This window comes from Haliotis rufescens, unplaced genomic scaffold, assembly GCF_023055435.1.
Source record: "Haliotis rufescens isolate VD_foot unplaced genomic scaffold, xgHalRufe1.0.p SCAF_2, whole genome shotgun sequence".
In the NCBI taxonomy this organism is placed as follows: Eukaryota; Metazoa; Mollusca; class Gastropoda; order Lepetellida; family Haliotidae; genus Haliotis; species Haliotis rufescens.
This window is the reverse complement of record NW_025963890.1, coordinates 52,322,722-52,340,717: the sequence shown is the minus strand read 5'-3', so window position 1 is coordinate 52,340,717 and position 17,996 is coordinate 52,322,722. Positions and strand designations below refer to the sequence as shown.

General features: G+C 43.9%; 1 protein-coding gene across 1 annotated transcript in view; it reads left to right on the top strand.

The window, feature by feature from the left end:
• LOC124118850 (diphosphoinositol polyphosphate phosphohydrolase 1-like) overlaps window positions 1–16,309 on the top strand; it is a 56,679-nt gene extending 40,370 nt beyond the window's left edge. Inside the window, exon 4 of the mRNA XM_046481121.2 lies at window positions 6,940–16,309. Coding sequence (XP_046337077.1) covers window positions 6,940–7,049 — 110 coding nt within the window. The 3' untranslated portion in view covers window positions 7,050–16,309. The remainder of the gene's footprint in view (window positions 1–6,939) is intronic.
• Window positions 16,310–17,996: the final 1,687 nt, after the last annotated feature.

The following is a 17,996-nucleotide window of genomic DNA, read 5'->3' as shown; positions in this document are numbered from 1 at the left end:
GGAAACTTCTCAGTGCTGAAGGAAACTCCTCGATGCTGAAGGAAACTCCTCGATGCTGAAGGAAACTTCTCGATGCTGGAGGAAACTCCTCGATGCTGAAGGAAACTTCTCAGTGCTGAAGGAAACTTCTCAGTGCTGAAACTTCTCACTGCTGAAGGAAACTCCTCGATGCTGAAGGAAACTCCTCGATGCTGAAGGAAACTTCTCAGTGCTGAAGGAAACTTCTCGATGCTGAAGGAAACTTCTCAGTGCTGAAGGAAACTTCTCAGTGCTGAAACTTCTCACTGCTGAAGGAAACTCCTCGATGCTGAAGGAAACTCCTCGATGCTGAAGGAAACTTCTCAGTGCTGAAGGAAACTCCTCTATGCTGAAGGAAACTTCTCAGTGCTGAAACTTCTCAGTGCTGAAGGAAACTTCTCAGTGCTGAAGGAAACTTCTCAGTGCTGAAGGAAACTTCTCAGTGCTGAAGGAAACTCCTCGATGCTGAAGGAAACTTCTCAGTGCTGAAACTTCTCAGTGCTGAAGGAAACTTCTCAGTGCTGAAACTTCTCAGTGCTGAAGGAAACTCCTCGATGCTGAAGGAAATTCCTCGATGCTGAAGGAAACTTCTCAGTGCTGAAACTTCTCAGTGCTGAAGGAAACTTCTCAGTGCTGAAGGAAACTTCTCAGTGCTGAAGGAAACTTCTCAGTGCTGAAACTTCTCAGTGCTGAAGGAAACTTCTCAGTGCTGAAGGAAACTCCTCGATGCTGAAGGAAACTCCTCGATGCTGAAGGAAACTTCTCAGTGCTGAAACTTCTCAGTGCTGAAGGAAACTCCTCGATGCTGAAGGAAACTCCTCGATGCTGAAGGAAACTTCTCAGTGCTGAAGGAAACTTCTCAGTGCTGAAGGAAACTCCTCGATGCTGATGGAAACTTCTCAGTGCTGAAGGAAACTTCTCAGTGCTGAAGGAAACTTCTCAGTGCTGAAGGAAACTCCTCGATGCTGAAGGAAACTCCTCGATGCTGAAGGAAACTTCTCAGTGCTGAAACTTTTCACTGCTGAAGGAAACTCCTCGATGCTGAAGGAAACTTCTCAGTGCTGAAACTTCTCAGTGCTGAAGGAAACTTCTCAGTGCTGAAGGAAACTCCTCGATGCTGAAGGCAACTTCTCAGTGCTGAAGGAAACTTCTCAGTGCTGAAGGAAACTTCTCAGTTCTGAAGGAAACTTCTCAGTGCTGAAGGAAACTCCTCGATGCTGAAGGAAACTTCTCAGTGCTGAAGGAAACTCCTCTATGCTGAAGGAAACTTCTCAGTGCTGAAGGAAACTCCTCTATGCTGAAGGAAACTTCTCAGTGCTGAAGACCTGGGTTGGGTTCCTCACATAGGCTCAATGTGTCATATTGCTGAAATATTGCAAAAAGTTGAGTTATAGCCTACTTCCTGAGAACTCCAGTTGGTGTTTGTGAGTAGTGAAAGACTGCAGGATGTGTAACTAGTGATGGGTTTTTATCTCATGTAACATAGGGTAGTTCTAGTGCAGTCACAACAAATAGTAGTTGCTGGAATATCATTGAATTATAAGAACATCCCTATGTAGCGTAGTATATGTTAGAAACTCATGACTGCTGTGGATGGGCTGTACTGGGTTATCAGCAGCCTAGACTGGGCGAAACAGTTGACCACATTAAGGATTTGTGCAAGTTTTATCAATGACAAATAGCAGTGACTGTTGTAAGTTTGTTACTCACTCACTCACCCCCCCACTCACTCACTCACTCACTCACTCACTCACTCACTCACTCACTCACTCACTCGTATATGAAGGAACGTATGTGACTGATCTTTGATGATGACCTCCAGGTTAACACACAGGGACTCGTTTATAGAGCATCATCATTCCAAACAAACACAATAGGATACATTTTGTGAAACTCCATCATCAGTGATCATCGACCATCCACAAGCCAGGTTGAAGGGTGCTGTCCATGGACCATCCCCGGTTGCCTGTGTCCCCTGGAGCAGGTCTTGAGAAGGTCACTCAAGTGGTTAATCTCACCTTGTACCGGAACGATTCCTGTTCCTGCAGGGACTCTCCGCCAGGCTCAGTTATCCGGCGTCACTCTCCATCATCTGCTTGAGGAGCTTGCAGGGCATTAGTGTAGATAAATCTACAGTCAATTAGATCACTTATATGCAGCCCATGCACGTAGTTAACTGAAATTATAACGGTGAGCCGGGATCAGAGATGATACCATGTGACCTTCTGGGAATTATTGCTCCACATTTTGGAGAGAATTCTTAGTGTTATATCTGTTAATCAAAAGTGGGAAGATAGGTGATGTTCGTTATTGGCACTAGAACTGATAAAAGTTTACATCTTTAGAAGTAGTGAAAGGTTGCATGATATTTAACTTGGTTCATTTCCCTGCGTGATGTGGGGCAGGGGATATGGGAACACAGTTCATTTGTCCGTCATTCTGTCTTTCCGTTCGGTAGAATATTTCTAGATGAAACTTGCTATGGCCAGATCAGTCTAGTGATGAAGTGGTGACTTGTGATGATTTGGGATGTTAAAACATAATAATAGAGGAAATACGGTAGGTTGATATTGGATGGTTTTGACGATGACGTGATGTTCTAGGCCGTAGCCCTGACTGCTTCGATGATGAGATTACAAGACATGATGAAGTCATATCTTTTGCATACTTTATTCAGGCAGAAGGCGGTAATAAGTGCTGCACTTGTGCCCAATCCCTTTGTCTTTTTGGACAATAAAATATGTTCAATAATACTTTATTCATGACGACATGTTGTTTACAAACCTTTTTGTGATCGATAGTCATTCCCAGCTCCATCAACCACCACTGTAAGGATTTGGCAGGAGGGGATTTGAAAGTCCATCAGAAAACACTCCTCCCTTCAAAAGGCCACGAAAACAATGTCCTGACATCACTGAAGTCACAGTACAAGAACTTGATCAAAACAACTTATCAGACTTGAAATTCATTTGAGAACGCCCACAATTAGGCAAATCATAGACGATCCACTGTTTCTGGGCAACAACTGTCATTTCTTGCATATGCTGGCGTTGAATCCGTGAAATCTTGAAATTGACAGTTCTAATCATATCATTTATGTCAAAATAGTCAGCTCATCTGTGGCCTAAAATTTCCAAGAAATGACTTGATGTTTCCAAACAGTGCACAACAGGTTTCTGCAAAACACAAATCAGTTATGAGGGTTATTTTGCCAATTTTCTTTTGAAAAACTGTGTGTTTTGAACCCTTATTCTCAAATGGTCAAAACTATGTGTATTTTAATGTTGAACTATTGAAGTAACATTTCTTACATTTCCCCTTTTCGGATTGTTCTTAGATAGCGGACCTTTGTACCCATTGCCATTGCAAGAGAGTGCCGTTTTCCAAGTGCTATTTTCGTCATGGTAGAATGGAGAAAATCTACTGTGTTTTGAAATTTGATGTACTCCCTAAGTAGCGTAATACTTCTAAATTTGGTATATATATGCCTTCTTTAGGATTGGACTGCTATTTATGAAACTAGGTCAAAGGTCAAGGGCAACAATTAGGTTTTCGTAAACAAGGTTTTGTCATTGTCAGTTTCTGAGGCATAGTTATCCTTTCAGGCGTGATATAGAATATTTATATGTTTCTGTATAAATCCAGCGACATAATTTGTTGGTTTGTTGTGTAACGCCATGTGAATGGCAGAATAAATTTGAATGAATATGATATGCATCTTTTGTAGGCTGTTTGTGTTTGAATATTGATCAGACCAGGCCATTCAAAAGAATTGTCAATGACAAAGTGTTCAGCTTAGTGGCATTCTGTTAGCGTAGGACAACCTTGGCTGCAGCAGTAGGATGATCTAACGGGCCATTGTGAAGGATATTTTTCCTCAACTATTGAAACATAAGCAGCCTGCAGATTGCGGGAATGTAGAGCAAGTAACATCTGGTATCATCCCTCACTGGCTTCCACAGGAGATAGTTCTTGGGAGATCATGGAGTGAGAGAGTGAGTGATTTTGGTTTTACGCCGCTTTTAGCAATATTCCAGCAATATCACGGCGGGGGACACCAGAAATGGGCTTCACACATTGTACCCATGTCGGGATTTGAACCCGGGTCTTCATTGGACGAGCGAACGCTTTAACCACTAGGCTACCGGATCGCCCCGGGAGATCATCGAAGTTCATCACAATGCTGCACAGACCATTGTGACATCATTGGTTTCCATGACACCGCAATCAAATGACATCACCAATCTCAGACTTTGAAGCTGTAGCTGTATTTTTTGTACTCAAGACATTGGTTTACTGTTAACAAACTGAAAAAGTTTGAAGAACTCTTTTGGATGATAAGTAGAATCTCCCCCTCTTCAGTGCTCAAATGTATGTCAAGATTTCTTGATGTGAGTCAAAATATTCTTGGCAAGTTTTGGGGCGGTCGGGCAGCCTAGTGGTTAAAGCGTTCGCTCGTCACACCGAAGACCTGGGTTCGATTCCTGACATGGGTACAATGTGTGAAGCCCATTTCTGGTGTTACCCCGCCGTGATATTGCTTGAATATTGTAAAAGCAGTGTAAAATCAAACTCACTCACTCACTGACTTGGCAAGTTTGGGTACTTGTGACTTTTGTCAACTCGTTTTGATATGTTTAATCTCAGAAGACACTCAGGTGACATTCTCTGGTAATGTTATGAACCATCTAAGTTACGGTACAAGGTCATGTGACTCTCAATCCCAATGGCCATGTGAACTATAATACCTTTGACAGAAGTGTCTGTCTCCTGAAGGACATACTAGATCGATACAGGGAAGCCCTATTGTAACCAGTCATTGGCTTCAAAGAGAAACAATTGGCCTTGGCATACTTAGGTCCAGGGACTATGTACAAGTCAGTTTGCAAAGGTAAATACAGTATTAGTCAGAAACGATGTTAGTCTGGACACTGCTAGTCTGGAAACCGCTAGTCTGGATACTGCTAGTCTGGACACTGCTAGTCTGGATACTGCTAGTCTGGACACTGCTAGTCTGCAAACCGCTAGTCTGGACACTGCTAGTCTGGACACTGCTAGTCTGGACCATGTTAGTCTGGACACTGCTAGTCTGGAAACCGCTAGTCTGGACACTGCTAGTCCGGACACTGCTAGTCTGGACACTGCTAGTCTGGAAACCGCTAGTCTGGACACTGCTAGTCTGGACACTGCTAGTCTGGACACTGCTAGTCTGGAAACCGCTAGTCTGGACACTGCTAGTCTGGACACTGCTAGTCTGGACACTGCTAGTCTGGAAACCGCTAGTCTGGACACTGCTAGTCTGGACACTGTTAGTCTGGACCATGTTAGTCTGGACACTGCTAGTTTGGACACTGCTAGTCTGGACCATGTTAGTCTGGACACTGTTAGTCTGGACACTGCTAGTCTGGACCATGTTAGTCTGGACATTGCTAGTCTGGACCATGTTAGTCTGGACCATGTTAGTCTGGACCATGCTAGTCTGGACCATGTTAGTCTGGACATTGCTCGTCTGGACACTGCTAGTCTGGACCATGTTATTCTGGACACTGCTAGTCTGGACACTGCTAGTCTGGACCATGTTAGTCTGGACACTGCTAGTCTGGACACTGCTAGTCTGGACACTGCTAGTCTGGACCATGTTATTCTGGACACTGCTAGTCTGGACACTGTTAGTCAGAACACTGTTAGTATGGACCATTTTAGCCTTAACACTGTTAGTCTGGACACTACTAGTCTGGACCATGTTAGTCTGGAGACTGCTAGTCTGGACACTGCTAGTCTGGACACTGTTAGTCAGAACACTGTTAGTATGGACCAATTTAGCCTTAACACTGTTAGTCTGGACACTGTTAGTCTAGACACTGTTAGTCTGGACACTGTTAGTCGGGACCCTGTTACTCAGAACCCTGTTAATCTGGACACTGTTAGTCTGGACACTGTTAGTCAGAACACTGTTAGTCAGAACCCTGTTAATCTGGACACTGTTAGTCAGAACCCTGTTAGTCTGGACACTGTTAGTCGGGACCCTGTTACTCAGAACCCTGTTAATCTGGACACTGTTAGTCAGGACCCTGTTAGTCATAACCCTATTAGTCAAGACCCTGTTAGCCATGACACTGTTAGTTTGGGGCATCTGGACCCAGTTAGTTAGGACCTTGTTAGTCAGCAACCTGTTAGCCTGAACACTGCTAGTCTGGACCATGTTTGTCTGGACACTGCTAATCTGGACACTGTTAGTCAGAATCCTATTAGCCTGGACACTGTTAGTCTGGAGACTGTTTGTCTTAACACTGTTGGTCAGGACCCTGTTAGTCAGAACCCTGTTTGTCAGGATCCTGTTAGTCTGGCCACTGTTAGTCTGGATGCTGTTAGTCTTGACACTGTTGGTCAGGACTCTGTTAGTCAGAACCCTGTTAGTCTGGACACTGTTAATCAGGATCCTGTTAGTCTTGATGCTGTTGGTCAGGACCCTGTTAGTCAGAACCCTGTTAGTCAGGACCCTGTTAGTCTGGATGCTGTTAGTCTGGACACTGTTAGTTTGGAGCATCTGGGCCCAGTTAGTGAGGACCTTGTTAGTCTGGACCTCATTAAGCTTAATTACTGTTGGGAATGTCTGTATGATATTTAGAGGAACATCTCTCCATACACATGGTTTGTTAATCCAGAGATTTATAAATAATCAGGATGATTATCAGTACGGTTATCCAGAATTTATTGTCTAGACACAAGAAAGAAGTAAACCTTTCATTCAGGTTGTGTTAAGGTACACCCACTGCTAGGGGAGCCTGTCTGAGGTCGGTGCGTGTGCTTCCTGAACCCTTCCCCTGACACACTGATATTTAGCACATGCCCTCCAGAGAGATAGAAATGCCTGATGCTACAACTAGTAAACCGCTGACGTAAATCTCCTTTTCATTGTAGGTCGCAAGAGAGAGTGGTTTCCCTTGTGTGAGGCGAGGGAGCGGTTGTTGCACAAGCCGGTCCAAGTCACCTACCTGGAACTACTCAAAGATCGACCTTTGGTGACCTGAGATTACTACATTCCAGCCTCCCTAGTTCAAGATGTAAAGTTGCAGGCTATGGATTGGCTTCATGTACACTTCCTTTGATTGGACAATTAGGACCTGTTGTGGGTCATGTGACTGGAATTATAAAGAAGATGTGTATTCTGATTGGCTGAAGCCAGTGATGGTTATTATGTATGTATTATATGGAGGTTTTAACATACCTGTGTGATATGGAAAGGGATAATTATTAAAGACAGGATGTGTATATTGATGAGTGATGGGTATGTGAGTGAGGTGTGAGATGTGTAAGGGTTCACTTGGAAGAAATAGCATTTATGTGTCAACAGTGGAATAAGGGTGAGAGAAGTGGATCATACACATTGTGATATCCTATGTAACATATTTCCCGTACTCTTCCTATTATTGAGGTGCTCCGAGAACATTGGCATGCCAGTTCTCCCTCGTCAGACAAGTTCGCTAATTAGTCCGAGAAACTCCTGTGACAGTTCTATTAAATGTATTGAGTTAATAAAAGGGGGTATCAGCCCTATTGTCCTGAGACAGCAAGTTATTCCAATGTCTATCCTACACTGTTGGGTGATCCTCCAGACAACCTGCCCTGCTAGTTGCAGTGGAGGACTGGGGAGCACTGGGGAGCACTGAAGCGGATGCCACTCGGTTCGTCTTTTTTCAAATTCTCCGGATGAAGGGACTTTACATTTAACAGTGAATATGCCATCTTTTTCTGAGTTGAAATATATTCTTCCGCTTGAGCAGACCACAGTCCCAATCACCATTCTCTGTGATGTAGAGTTGTCTGCCCTTCAGGAAACCAGATCACATGGGTCTTGTCTTCTGGGCTTTGAACATTTTTTTTGAAGATTTTTATTCTAAATCCAATTTAACTGTGCAATTTTTCAACCACAATCACACTTTGCTCCTAAATGTATTGATTCCGAGTGGGCATCTCGACCATTGCTCCCAGAGTCTGTGTGGCACGACAGTGATGTAGGATAGTGTTATGGAAGTGGTAACAGATCTTTTTTTGTAAACTTTGTGGAAAACTCCAATGAACAACGCCTCTGCTGCTCCGTGCACAATGATGTAAACGCCTTGCCTTCAGATACTACTTTTACTATGAGGAATCATAAACATACAGTGTTAATTTTTTAAGACATTTTGATACAAACTATTTTAAGACTTCACAGTGGAAAAAGCTTTTGGAATTGATGAACATCTATTTTGCTACCTGTTTAGACTAGAACTTTTTCATGAATTTTCCAGATTTGTCAAGTTACTGTGTTGAAATGAACAATGTTCCGTGTATGTAAGAGTGTGTGAGAGAGATTTACATGCAGTATTTATTGAAGTACACACCAAGGGTGGAGTGTTGATTCATGCAGATGACATCAACAAAACTTTTGCTATATTTGTTTTACTTGAATATATGAGTCTTACTGATTTCCCAGACACAAGTATTTATATTTACTATTGGTGTTTGCCAATATCATTTCAAGAATTCAGCAGCACTTTGGAGTCATTTTGCCTCTAGTTAGTTGAAGTGAAGCCTCTCAAAGTGAGTTGACAAATAATATAACATATTTCATAACAATTGAAACTATCGTGCACATTGTACTAAATGTTTTGTAAGTGCTGTAACTTTTATTTTGTGGCCAGTATATATAGAAATTATGCCATGTATTTGAGGCAATCCTAGATTCCTCTGATCTTGGGTTATCTTATGATGGATTCCAATTGGATTTAATCAGGTGCTATATGCCCCGGGTAAGCGGGGATGTCATACCATGTGTTACTTTGTATTACAATGCTGAGTCAGGAGCAAGTTGAATGCATCGTGATGAACATCAGTACATGGCTCTCTGCGTGGACTGTTTTCTTGAGAACTTAATGTTGATGAATAGGTGAAAACTTCTTGGATGGTACGACACTGCTCTGTGTTGGAGAAAGTCTGTCAAACCTGACTGTACACTGGGTACCACTGAACATTGTTGCTGAAACAAGTCATATTGTGAATATATCACAGACCAATGGACAGACTGTGACTCCGGGCTGCCAGAAGTGGTCAAAATATTTTATGTCACATACACTTTGCTTGCTGGATTTACAGAACTTGGCCTCCGACATCCCCTGGTCTCTGTGTCTGGTAGATGACCTCAAACATCCCTTGGTCTCCATGACCGGTACATGACCTCCAACATCACCTGGTCTCCCTGATTGTACATGACCTCCAACATCCCCTGGTCTCCGCGACCGGTACATGACCTCCAACATCCCCTGGTCTCTGTGTCTGGTACATGACCTCCAACATCCCCTGGTCTCTGCGACCGGTACATGACCTCAAACATCCCCTGGTCTCTACGAACGGTACATGACCTCCGACATCCCCCGGTCTCTGTGTCTGGTACATGACCTCCAACATCCCCTGGTCTCTGCGACGGGTACATGACCTCCAACATCCCCTGGTCTGTGTGACCGGTACATGACCTCCAACATCCCCTGGTCTCTGCGACCGGTACATGACCTCCAACATCCCATTGTCTCCGTTACCGGTACATGACCTCCAACATCCCCTGGTCTCTGTGTCTGGTACATGACCTCCAACATCCCCTGGTCTCTGCGACCGGTACATGACCTCCAACATCCCTTGGTCTCAGTTACCGGTACATGACCTCCAACATCCCCTGGTCTCTGTGTCTGGTACATGACCTCCAACATCCCCTGGTCTCTGCGACCGGTACATGATCTCAAACATCCCTTGGTCTCCGTTACCGGTACATGACCTCCAACATCCCCTGGTCTACATGACGGTTCATGACCTCTAACAACTACTGGTCTCCGTGACTCGTACATGACCTCCAACATCCCCTGGTCTCTGCAACCGGTACATGACCTCCAACATCCCCTGGTCTCCATGACGATTACATGACCTCTAACAACTACTGGTCTCCGTGACTGGTACATGACCTCCAACATCCCCTGGTCTCTGCGACCGGTACATGACCTCCAACATCCCTTGGTCTCTGTTACTGGTACATGACCTCCGACATCCCCTGGTCTCTGTGTCTGGTACATGACCTCCAACATCCCCTGGTCTCCCTGACGGTTACATGACCTCTTACAACTACTGGTCTCCGTGACTGGTACATGACCTCCAACATCCCCTGGTCTCTGCGACCGGTACATGATCTCCAACATCCCCTGGTCTCCGTGACTGGTACATGACCTCCAACATCCCCTGGTCTCTGCAACCGGTACATGACCTCCAACATCCCCTGGTCTCCATGACGGTTACATGACCTCTAACAACTACTGGTCTCCGTGACTGGTACATGACCTCCAACATCCCCTGGTCTCTGTGACCGGTACATGACCTCCAACATCCCTTGATCTCCGTTACCGGTACATGACCTCCGACATCCCCTGGTCTCTGTGTCTGGTACATGACCTCCAACATCCCCTGGTCTCCATGACAGTTACATGACCTCTAACAACTACTGGTCTCCGTGACTGGTACATGACCTCCAACATCCCCTGGTCTCTGCGACCGGTACATGATCTCCAACATCCCTTGGTCTCCGTTACCGGTACATGACCTCCAACATCCCCTGGTCTCTGCGACTGGTACATGACCTCCAACATCCCCTGGTCTCCATGACGGTTACATGACCTCTAACAACTACTGGTCTCCGTGACTCGTACATGATCTCCAACATCCCCTGGTCTCTGCGACTGGTACATGACCTCCAACATCCCCTGGTCTCCATGACGGTTACATGACCTCTAACAACTACTGGTCTCCGTGACTCGTACATGATCTCCAACATCCCCTGGTCTCCGTGACGGTTAAATGACCTCCAACATCCCCTTGTCTCCCTGATGGTACATGACCTCCAACATCCCCTGGTCTCTGTGACCGGTACATGACCTCCAACATCCCCTTGTCTCCACGACCGTTACATGGCCTCCAACATCCCCTGGTCTTTGTGACTCCTCCCAACTTTCCCTGGTTTCCGTGGCCGTCTTAAGGAACTAGGCTCCCACATAAATACATTTCAATTTCAAATCCAACCATTAAGACTTTAATTCCCGCCTCCTCCAGCTGCCAACTTCAATTACCTGTGACAGCTGATATCGCTAATTAAACAGAGATGAGAGTAACGCTGTAATGTAGGAGAAAATGTCCAGGTGTGTGTTATACCCAGGGTCCAGTGTACAGAGGGATCCAAGCGTCCATCTCAACACCAGTTTTCATGTTGTGAAAAACCAGATTTCATGCTGTGAAAACACATCAACATGGTTCATAGAAGCTGTCTCACTCACAGGTTAATCGTTATCATTTTAATGTAGGTACATCATCACGGTTCAAATAAGAGTATTATTTTTTCAGTTTTTGCTCAGTTATATTTTCAGAAATAAGAGTATTGTATTCAAGTTGAAAGCAAGATTCTTACAGAAGTAATTCTCTGAGAGTTTGATATGCACATTTGTTCACATTGGTTTTCCTGTTCTGCATATTACCTACACTTTTGATTGTTTAGTTTGTATGAAGAGCTTTACAACATCGCTGTGATTTGGCTGTTGTACTGTCTGTATTGAGCCAGGACTACATGGGGCACTGTACAGGGATAGTGTAACAGCCATAGCTTGTCAAGGCAACAGATTCAGGTCTTGGTTATTTACGTGAGAGACCATCTTTCCGAGGCAAGGGCTTTAACTGACTACAAAGGCAAATCCTGCAGTCGACCAAAATCTACCATTCGTGACCAACTCGTGTTATTCCGGGACAAGCCGAATAGCGACTCGTGCCCATCTCATGGCTATTTTTGCGACCGGGTTCCGTCTTAGCGCAAACGGGCATACCTAAAACAATTGTCAACTCGTTGCGTAATGGTTCACATATATTTCCTCATATATTATATATATTTCAGATTCAATTTAAAGCACATCTGGACATGGGGAATTATACAGTATGATTGAACATATTTAACTGTGTCTTGGGTATATTTTTAGATGCAAGACATATGTAAAATCAAAGATTATTTCTGAGGGATTCTTTGATGAACAACTTGAAATCATATGCGCATTCTGATTGGTTTGTCGTATTTTCGCACGCAACATTCATTGATAGGGGGACGAGTCTTCTTGCAGGTTATGGAAAGGGGCAAGTGGTGACGAATGAAAATCTACTGGTTGAAATCCATGTAGTTCGTTACACATTTTGATTGGACTATGTGCATACTCATTAGTCCAGCCAAAATGTAACTCCAGAATACCAGCCTAGTTCAGCAAGGGTGGGAACTGGACTTTCATAGTCAGTTAACGCCTTGCCTTGGGAAGATGGTAAGAGACAAGAGATTTGTATTTGTGCCGGTATATTGGTACCTGAATCTGTACCTGTACATCTACTTGAAGACTTGTAACAGAATCTATGTCTGTACATTTAACAGTAGATACGTACCTGTGTAATTACCTGTACATCTACCTGAAGACTTGTAACGGAATCTATGTCTGTACATTTAACAGTAGATTCGTACCTGTGTAATTACCTGTACATCGATTGCAGACTTGGTCTTGTGTATCTACCTGTAGCTACCTGTGTAACGCCTGTTGATTTCTACCTGTACATTACCACCCTCGTTAGCTAGCTGTGTGGAAGTGTGCTATGTGCTGTGTATTTACGTCACTATTGTTGGTAAGCGTGAACATCTTTGTAACCAGTTGCTTTTATATACTAGACTGTACAGAGATATTATGTACTTTATCTATTTACAACTGCTCTGTTTTGATGTGGACTATTAGAGTTTGATGTATTTATATACCGGTAAGCCTGTTCACATGAGAGCCACTTTTCTAATGTGGCCTGGTCAGTGTGACATAAAAAAGCAAGCGACGGTATTCCATGTCACCATAATGACCAGATTGTCTTTGATTTTCAGATTAAGTGTATCATTTACACCTGTATACTGATGGCATTAAATAAGGGAACACTAATAACGAAGATGAAGTTAATAGCTTTGTCTAGTGATACTCTGGTCCTGCTGTTGGTACATGATGCAAACTTTGGACTTTTAACCAACAGGTGAGGGACCAACAAATCTGTACCATGTCAGGTTATAAGTGCTCATGCATAAGGTCCAGGGTGTTATTTATTAAAAATAAACATGGCGATATTTGTTCACATCGAAAGTTTGTTTTGAGAGATAATAATTACAACAAACTGCCCTGCTAATGTTTATTTTGTCGAGACACTTTTACTTCACAAACTTCTCACAGAAACAGTGCGACAAGCTCACTCATGTCGGACAGATGAATCCTCTTGCACATGTTCCCATATTTTTGCTCATCAGTATGACCACTTTCAAAGACTTTTCATGAGTGATACTGATTCAGCCGTAGATTCAGCTCCAGATTCAATAACCCTGCTGTGGCAGCAAGTTAATATATACACCAACATTTGCCATCAGATGGCGCGACCGCGGTATTGTATGTGTGCTGTGATGTCCTAGAAGGCATTTCCCATTAATTCACTGTCTATGCTCAACACACTCCATTACACCATGACACTGTGACAGTCGAGCCTTCTTCAAAGGGTGGTGGTCGTCTCCACACACAGTTCCTGTCCACAAAAGTAACCGTTGTTTAGATTCTCTACCTGCTGTGATATGATGGTAATAAAGGTGTATGCCATTATCAATGTTGTTGAAGACTCAGTTTCTAAATCAAACTGAAGCAAGCCGAAACAATACCATCCAGAAGAGGGTGATAAATGCTTTTATTCACATCCTCTATTTAGTTGACTTCAATATATATCACATAATGAAATATTAATCAGAAAAAAGGGACAAGCTATGAAATAGCACTAACTGTCTTAAGTGTTATCAGATATAAGCACAGTATTGATCTATGAAGAGGTTGCCAGATTTCGTCAAATATCCCTTAACACCAGGTGTCCATCAAGACAAAACAGTTAATGGAAATTTTGCATAGACTGCTCACTAGGTGAGTGTAACCGCTGGGCATTCAGATCATGTGAGACATATTTAATGCCATTAGTGATGCCGTCAGGTCCACTAACGGTGGGGTCCCATGAAGATTCTGGGTTAGAACTGGTCTTCAGCAATCTAACTACCTTCAGTGACTATCGGGATTGGGTGGTCAGGCTTGCTGACTTGTTTGATGCATGACATCGTATCCCGATATCTGTATCCGTAGATCAATGCTCATGATGTCAATCACTCGATTGTCTGGTCCAGATTTGATTTTTTACCGACCGTGTCATGTAGCTGGAATATTGCTGAGAGCGGCGTTAAACAGTAAACAAACAAGCAAACAAAACAGTGGTGGGACAAGATACCTCGGAGTGCACAATAAGCAGCAGCTGGAAGTGCTCGTAAAATCAACCCTTCAGTCAGAGTACCTGGGGAACAGCAGTATTAAACCTGACCATCAACTGTAGGTCATCTGTTGATGATCAGATCATTTACAGGTAGTACAGTTTGTAGGTAGACCAATGAATGGGCAGGTCAGTATACAGGTAGGAAGGTTTATGAATAGGCTAATTAATGAGCTGATCTGTTTACAGGTAGTACAGTTTTTAGTTTGACCAATTAATGGGCAGATCAATTTACAGGTAGGAAGGTTTATGAAAGAGGTGGGTTTAGCAGAAGATCGATTTATAAGGTGCTCGGTTTAGAAGTTACAGATGCATCACGGCGTCAATGTTGCATTGACAGGGCAGGTAATCTTGTTTGTTCTCACAGGTTTGGAGGTAATTAGTTTTTTCTGTTCCATACCACATTGTAATACTTCAAGTCTTTAAAGGGCGTTCAGAGGTGATAGACATAAGGAAGAGTTTTTATGGATGTCAACTTGTTGATTATGAAGAACAACATTTCGGAGTATATACTTACCCCTTCATCAGGTGAATGATTTATCATTGTTGACATCCTTAATTTCTCTTCCTTACTGTAATACTTTGATTTAAATAATATTTTCACAATGAGTTAAGATTTGGTTCCTTATTATAGCCAAATCAAACAACTTCACCATACACCCTGTTTATAGTGTTAAAACCTTCTGGGTATCTAGATGTCCTGTTGATAAAGTTGTGATGGATTTTAAGATCCCTGTTTTTCAAGAAACATTTTATGAACAAGTTTCAATTATATTTGTATCAACATTTTTGCATATTGATGTCAACTTTTATAACTGATAACTCTGTGTAACTCCATGGCCTTTAATGACACATAGGGTATTGCGGTACTAATGGGCTGAAGCCAGATATTACACAACGGGGTTACTTCCCCCTAGTCTGCCAACAGGCTTTTTTGTTTCGGAAAAGCATTTTATGTTCTCATATACTAGCTGATAATTAGACATTTCAACAAGATACTTTCAATTGCAAACATTTAGTGTTAATAAGTTATTTCATATGAAACTATTTCCTGTGAGGTTTGATTTGTCACTGTTTGCAAGTGGACAACAAATGAAAAATATATGCCTTGGTTGGTCCAGGTAGTCTTAGTGACATTCAGTTGATCTTCCATTGTCACTCCCAGGTACATGTAGTGGCTCCAAGTCAGTCCCCAGGCAGTTGTGGATGAATGTTTTACCCTTCCTGCTGATCACAGTATTTGTAGAAAGTATAATGTGCTCATCACAGTACTGGTCTATAGTATGATACTATACTGATCTAAATATTGGTATGTGGTATGATTGTGCTGATCACAATACCGGTCAGTAGTATGATACTATACTGATCTAAGTATTGGTATGTGGTATGATTGTGCTGATCACAGTATATGGTATGTAACTATTTCCATGGCCAAACATAAGAAGGGTTTGATAATGATTCTTTGTGTTAATGAATTATCTTACTAGTTAGTCTTTCCTGGAGAAAGAAACTGACCATAATGCTTTAGCCGTGTTCATGTACTCAACCAGGCGTTCCCAGTACGGGTGATCCTGACGTAAGAGGCTTGTGTGTGCATCCAACATTCGCTCTGACCATACATCCATTGTGTATAAATTACTGTTTGTTTCTGTGTTAGAGACACCACTATTGCCAAACAACAAGGCAAGGTCACTGATGTTTACGTACCTTACAATTATGTGAAATTAAGTTTTGAATAACTGTGTTCTTTCAGAATACATTATGCACACAAAACACCTGCCAACCAATCTTGTTATCCAACCGCTAGTGGATATAAAACACTGTTCAGTTTTCAAGTGCCAATCAGGAAATAAAACAAACTGTGCAGAGATACTGTGTTGTCATGTGTTTCCGCGAATGTGTGTTGAGTTGGTCCCGGGTGTTGGTCCCGTGTGTGGATTTGGAGGGACAATAGGTCGCCTATGTGTGTCTATGTGTGGTTATTGTAAAGGCTTCCAGTTACTCATGCTGGTCTCCTGTGTGGCATCTGGGGCAGAACAGGCCTGCAGTACCTCATGCTGTCTCCTGTGTGACATCTGGGGCAGAATAGGCCTGCAATACCTCATGCTGTCTCCTGTGTGACATCTGGGGCAGAATAGGCCTCCAATACCTCATGCTGTCTCCTGTGTATCATCTGGAGCAGAATAGGCCTCCAATACCTCATGCTGTCTCCTGTGTGACATCTGGGGCAAAATAGGCCTGCAATACCTCATGCTGTCTCCTGTGTGACATCTGGAGCAGAATAGGCCTCCAATACCTCATGCTGTCTCCTGTGTGACATCTGGGGCAGAATAGGCCTGCAATACCTCATGCTGTCTCCTGTGTGACATCTGGGGCAGAACAGGCCTGCAGTACCTCATGCTGTCTCCTGTGTGACATCTGAGGCAGAATAGGCCTCCAATACCTCATGCTGTCTCCTGTGTGACATCTGGGGCAGAACAGGCCTGCAGTACCTCATGCTGTCTCCTGTGTGACATCTGAGGCAGAATAGGCCTCCAATACCTCATGCTGTCTCCTGTGTGACATCTGAGGCAGAATAGGCCTGCAGTACCTCATGCTGTCTCCTGTGTGACATCTGGGGCAGAACAGGCCTGCAGTACCTCATGCTGTCTCCTGTGTGACATCTGAGGCAGAATAGGCCTCCAATACCTCATGCTGTCTCCTGTGTGACATCTGAGGCAGAATAGGCCTGCAGTACCTCATGCTGTCTCCTGTGTGACATCTGAGGCAGAATAGGCCTCCAATACCTCATGCTGTCTCCTGTGTGAAATCTGAGTCAGAACAGGCCTGCAGTACCTCATGCTGTCTCCTGTGTGAAATCTGGGGCAGAATAGGCCTCCAATACCTCATGCTGGTCTCCTGTGTGACATCTGGGGCAGAACAGGCCTGCAGTACCTCATGCTGTCTCCTGTGTGACATCTGGGGCAGAATAGGCCTGCAATACCTCATGCTGTCTCCTGTGTGACATCTGGGGCAGAACAGGCCTGCAGTACCTCATGCTGTCTCCTGTGTGAAATCTGGGGCAGAATAGGCCTCCAATACCTCATGCTGGTCTCCTGTGTGACATCTGGGGCAGAACAGGCCTGCAGTACCTCATGCTGTCTCCTGTGTGAAATCTGGGGCAGAATAGGCCTGCAATACCTCATGCTGTCTCCTGTGTGACATCTGGGGCAGAACAGGCCTGCAGTACCTCATGCTGTCTCCTGTGTGAAATCTGGGGCAGAATAGGCCTCCAATACCTCATGCTGGTCTCCTGTGTGACATCTGAGGCAGAATAGGCCTCCAGTACCTCATGCTGTCTCCTGTGTGACATCTGAGGCAGAACAGGCCTGCAGTACCTCATGCTGGTCTCCTGTGTGGCATCTGAGGCAGAATAGGCCTCCAGTACCTCATGCTTGTCTCCTGTGTGACATCTGAGGCAGAATAGGCCTCCAGTACCTCATGCTGTCTCCTGTGTGACATCTGGGGCAGAACAGGCCTGCAGTACCTCATGCTGGTCTCCTGTGTGACATCTGAGG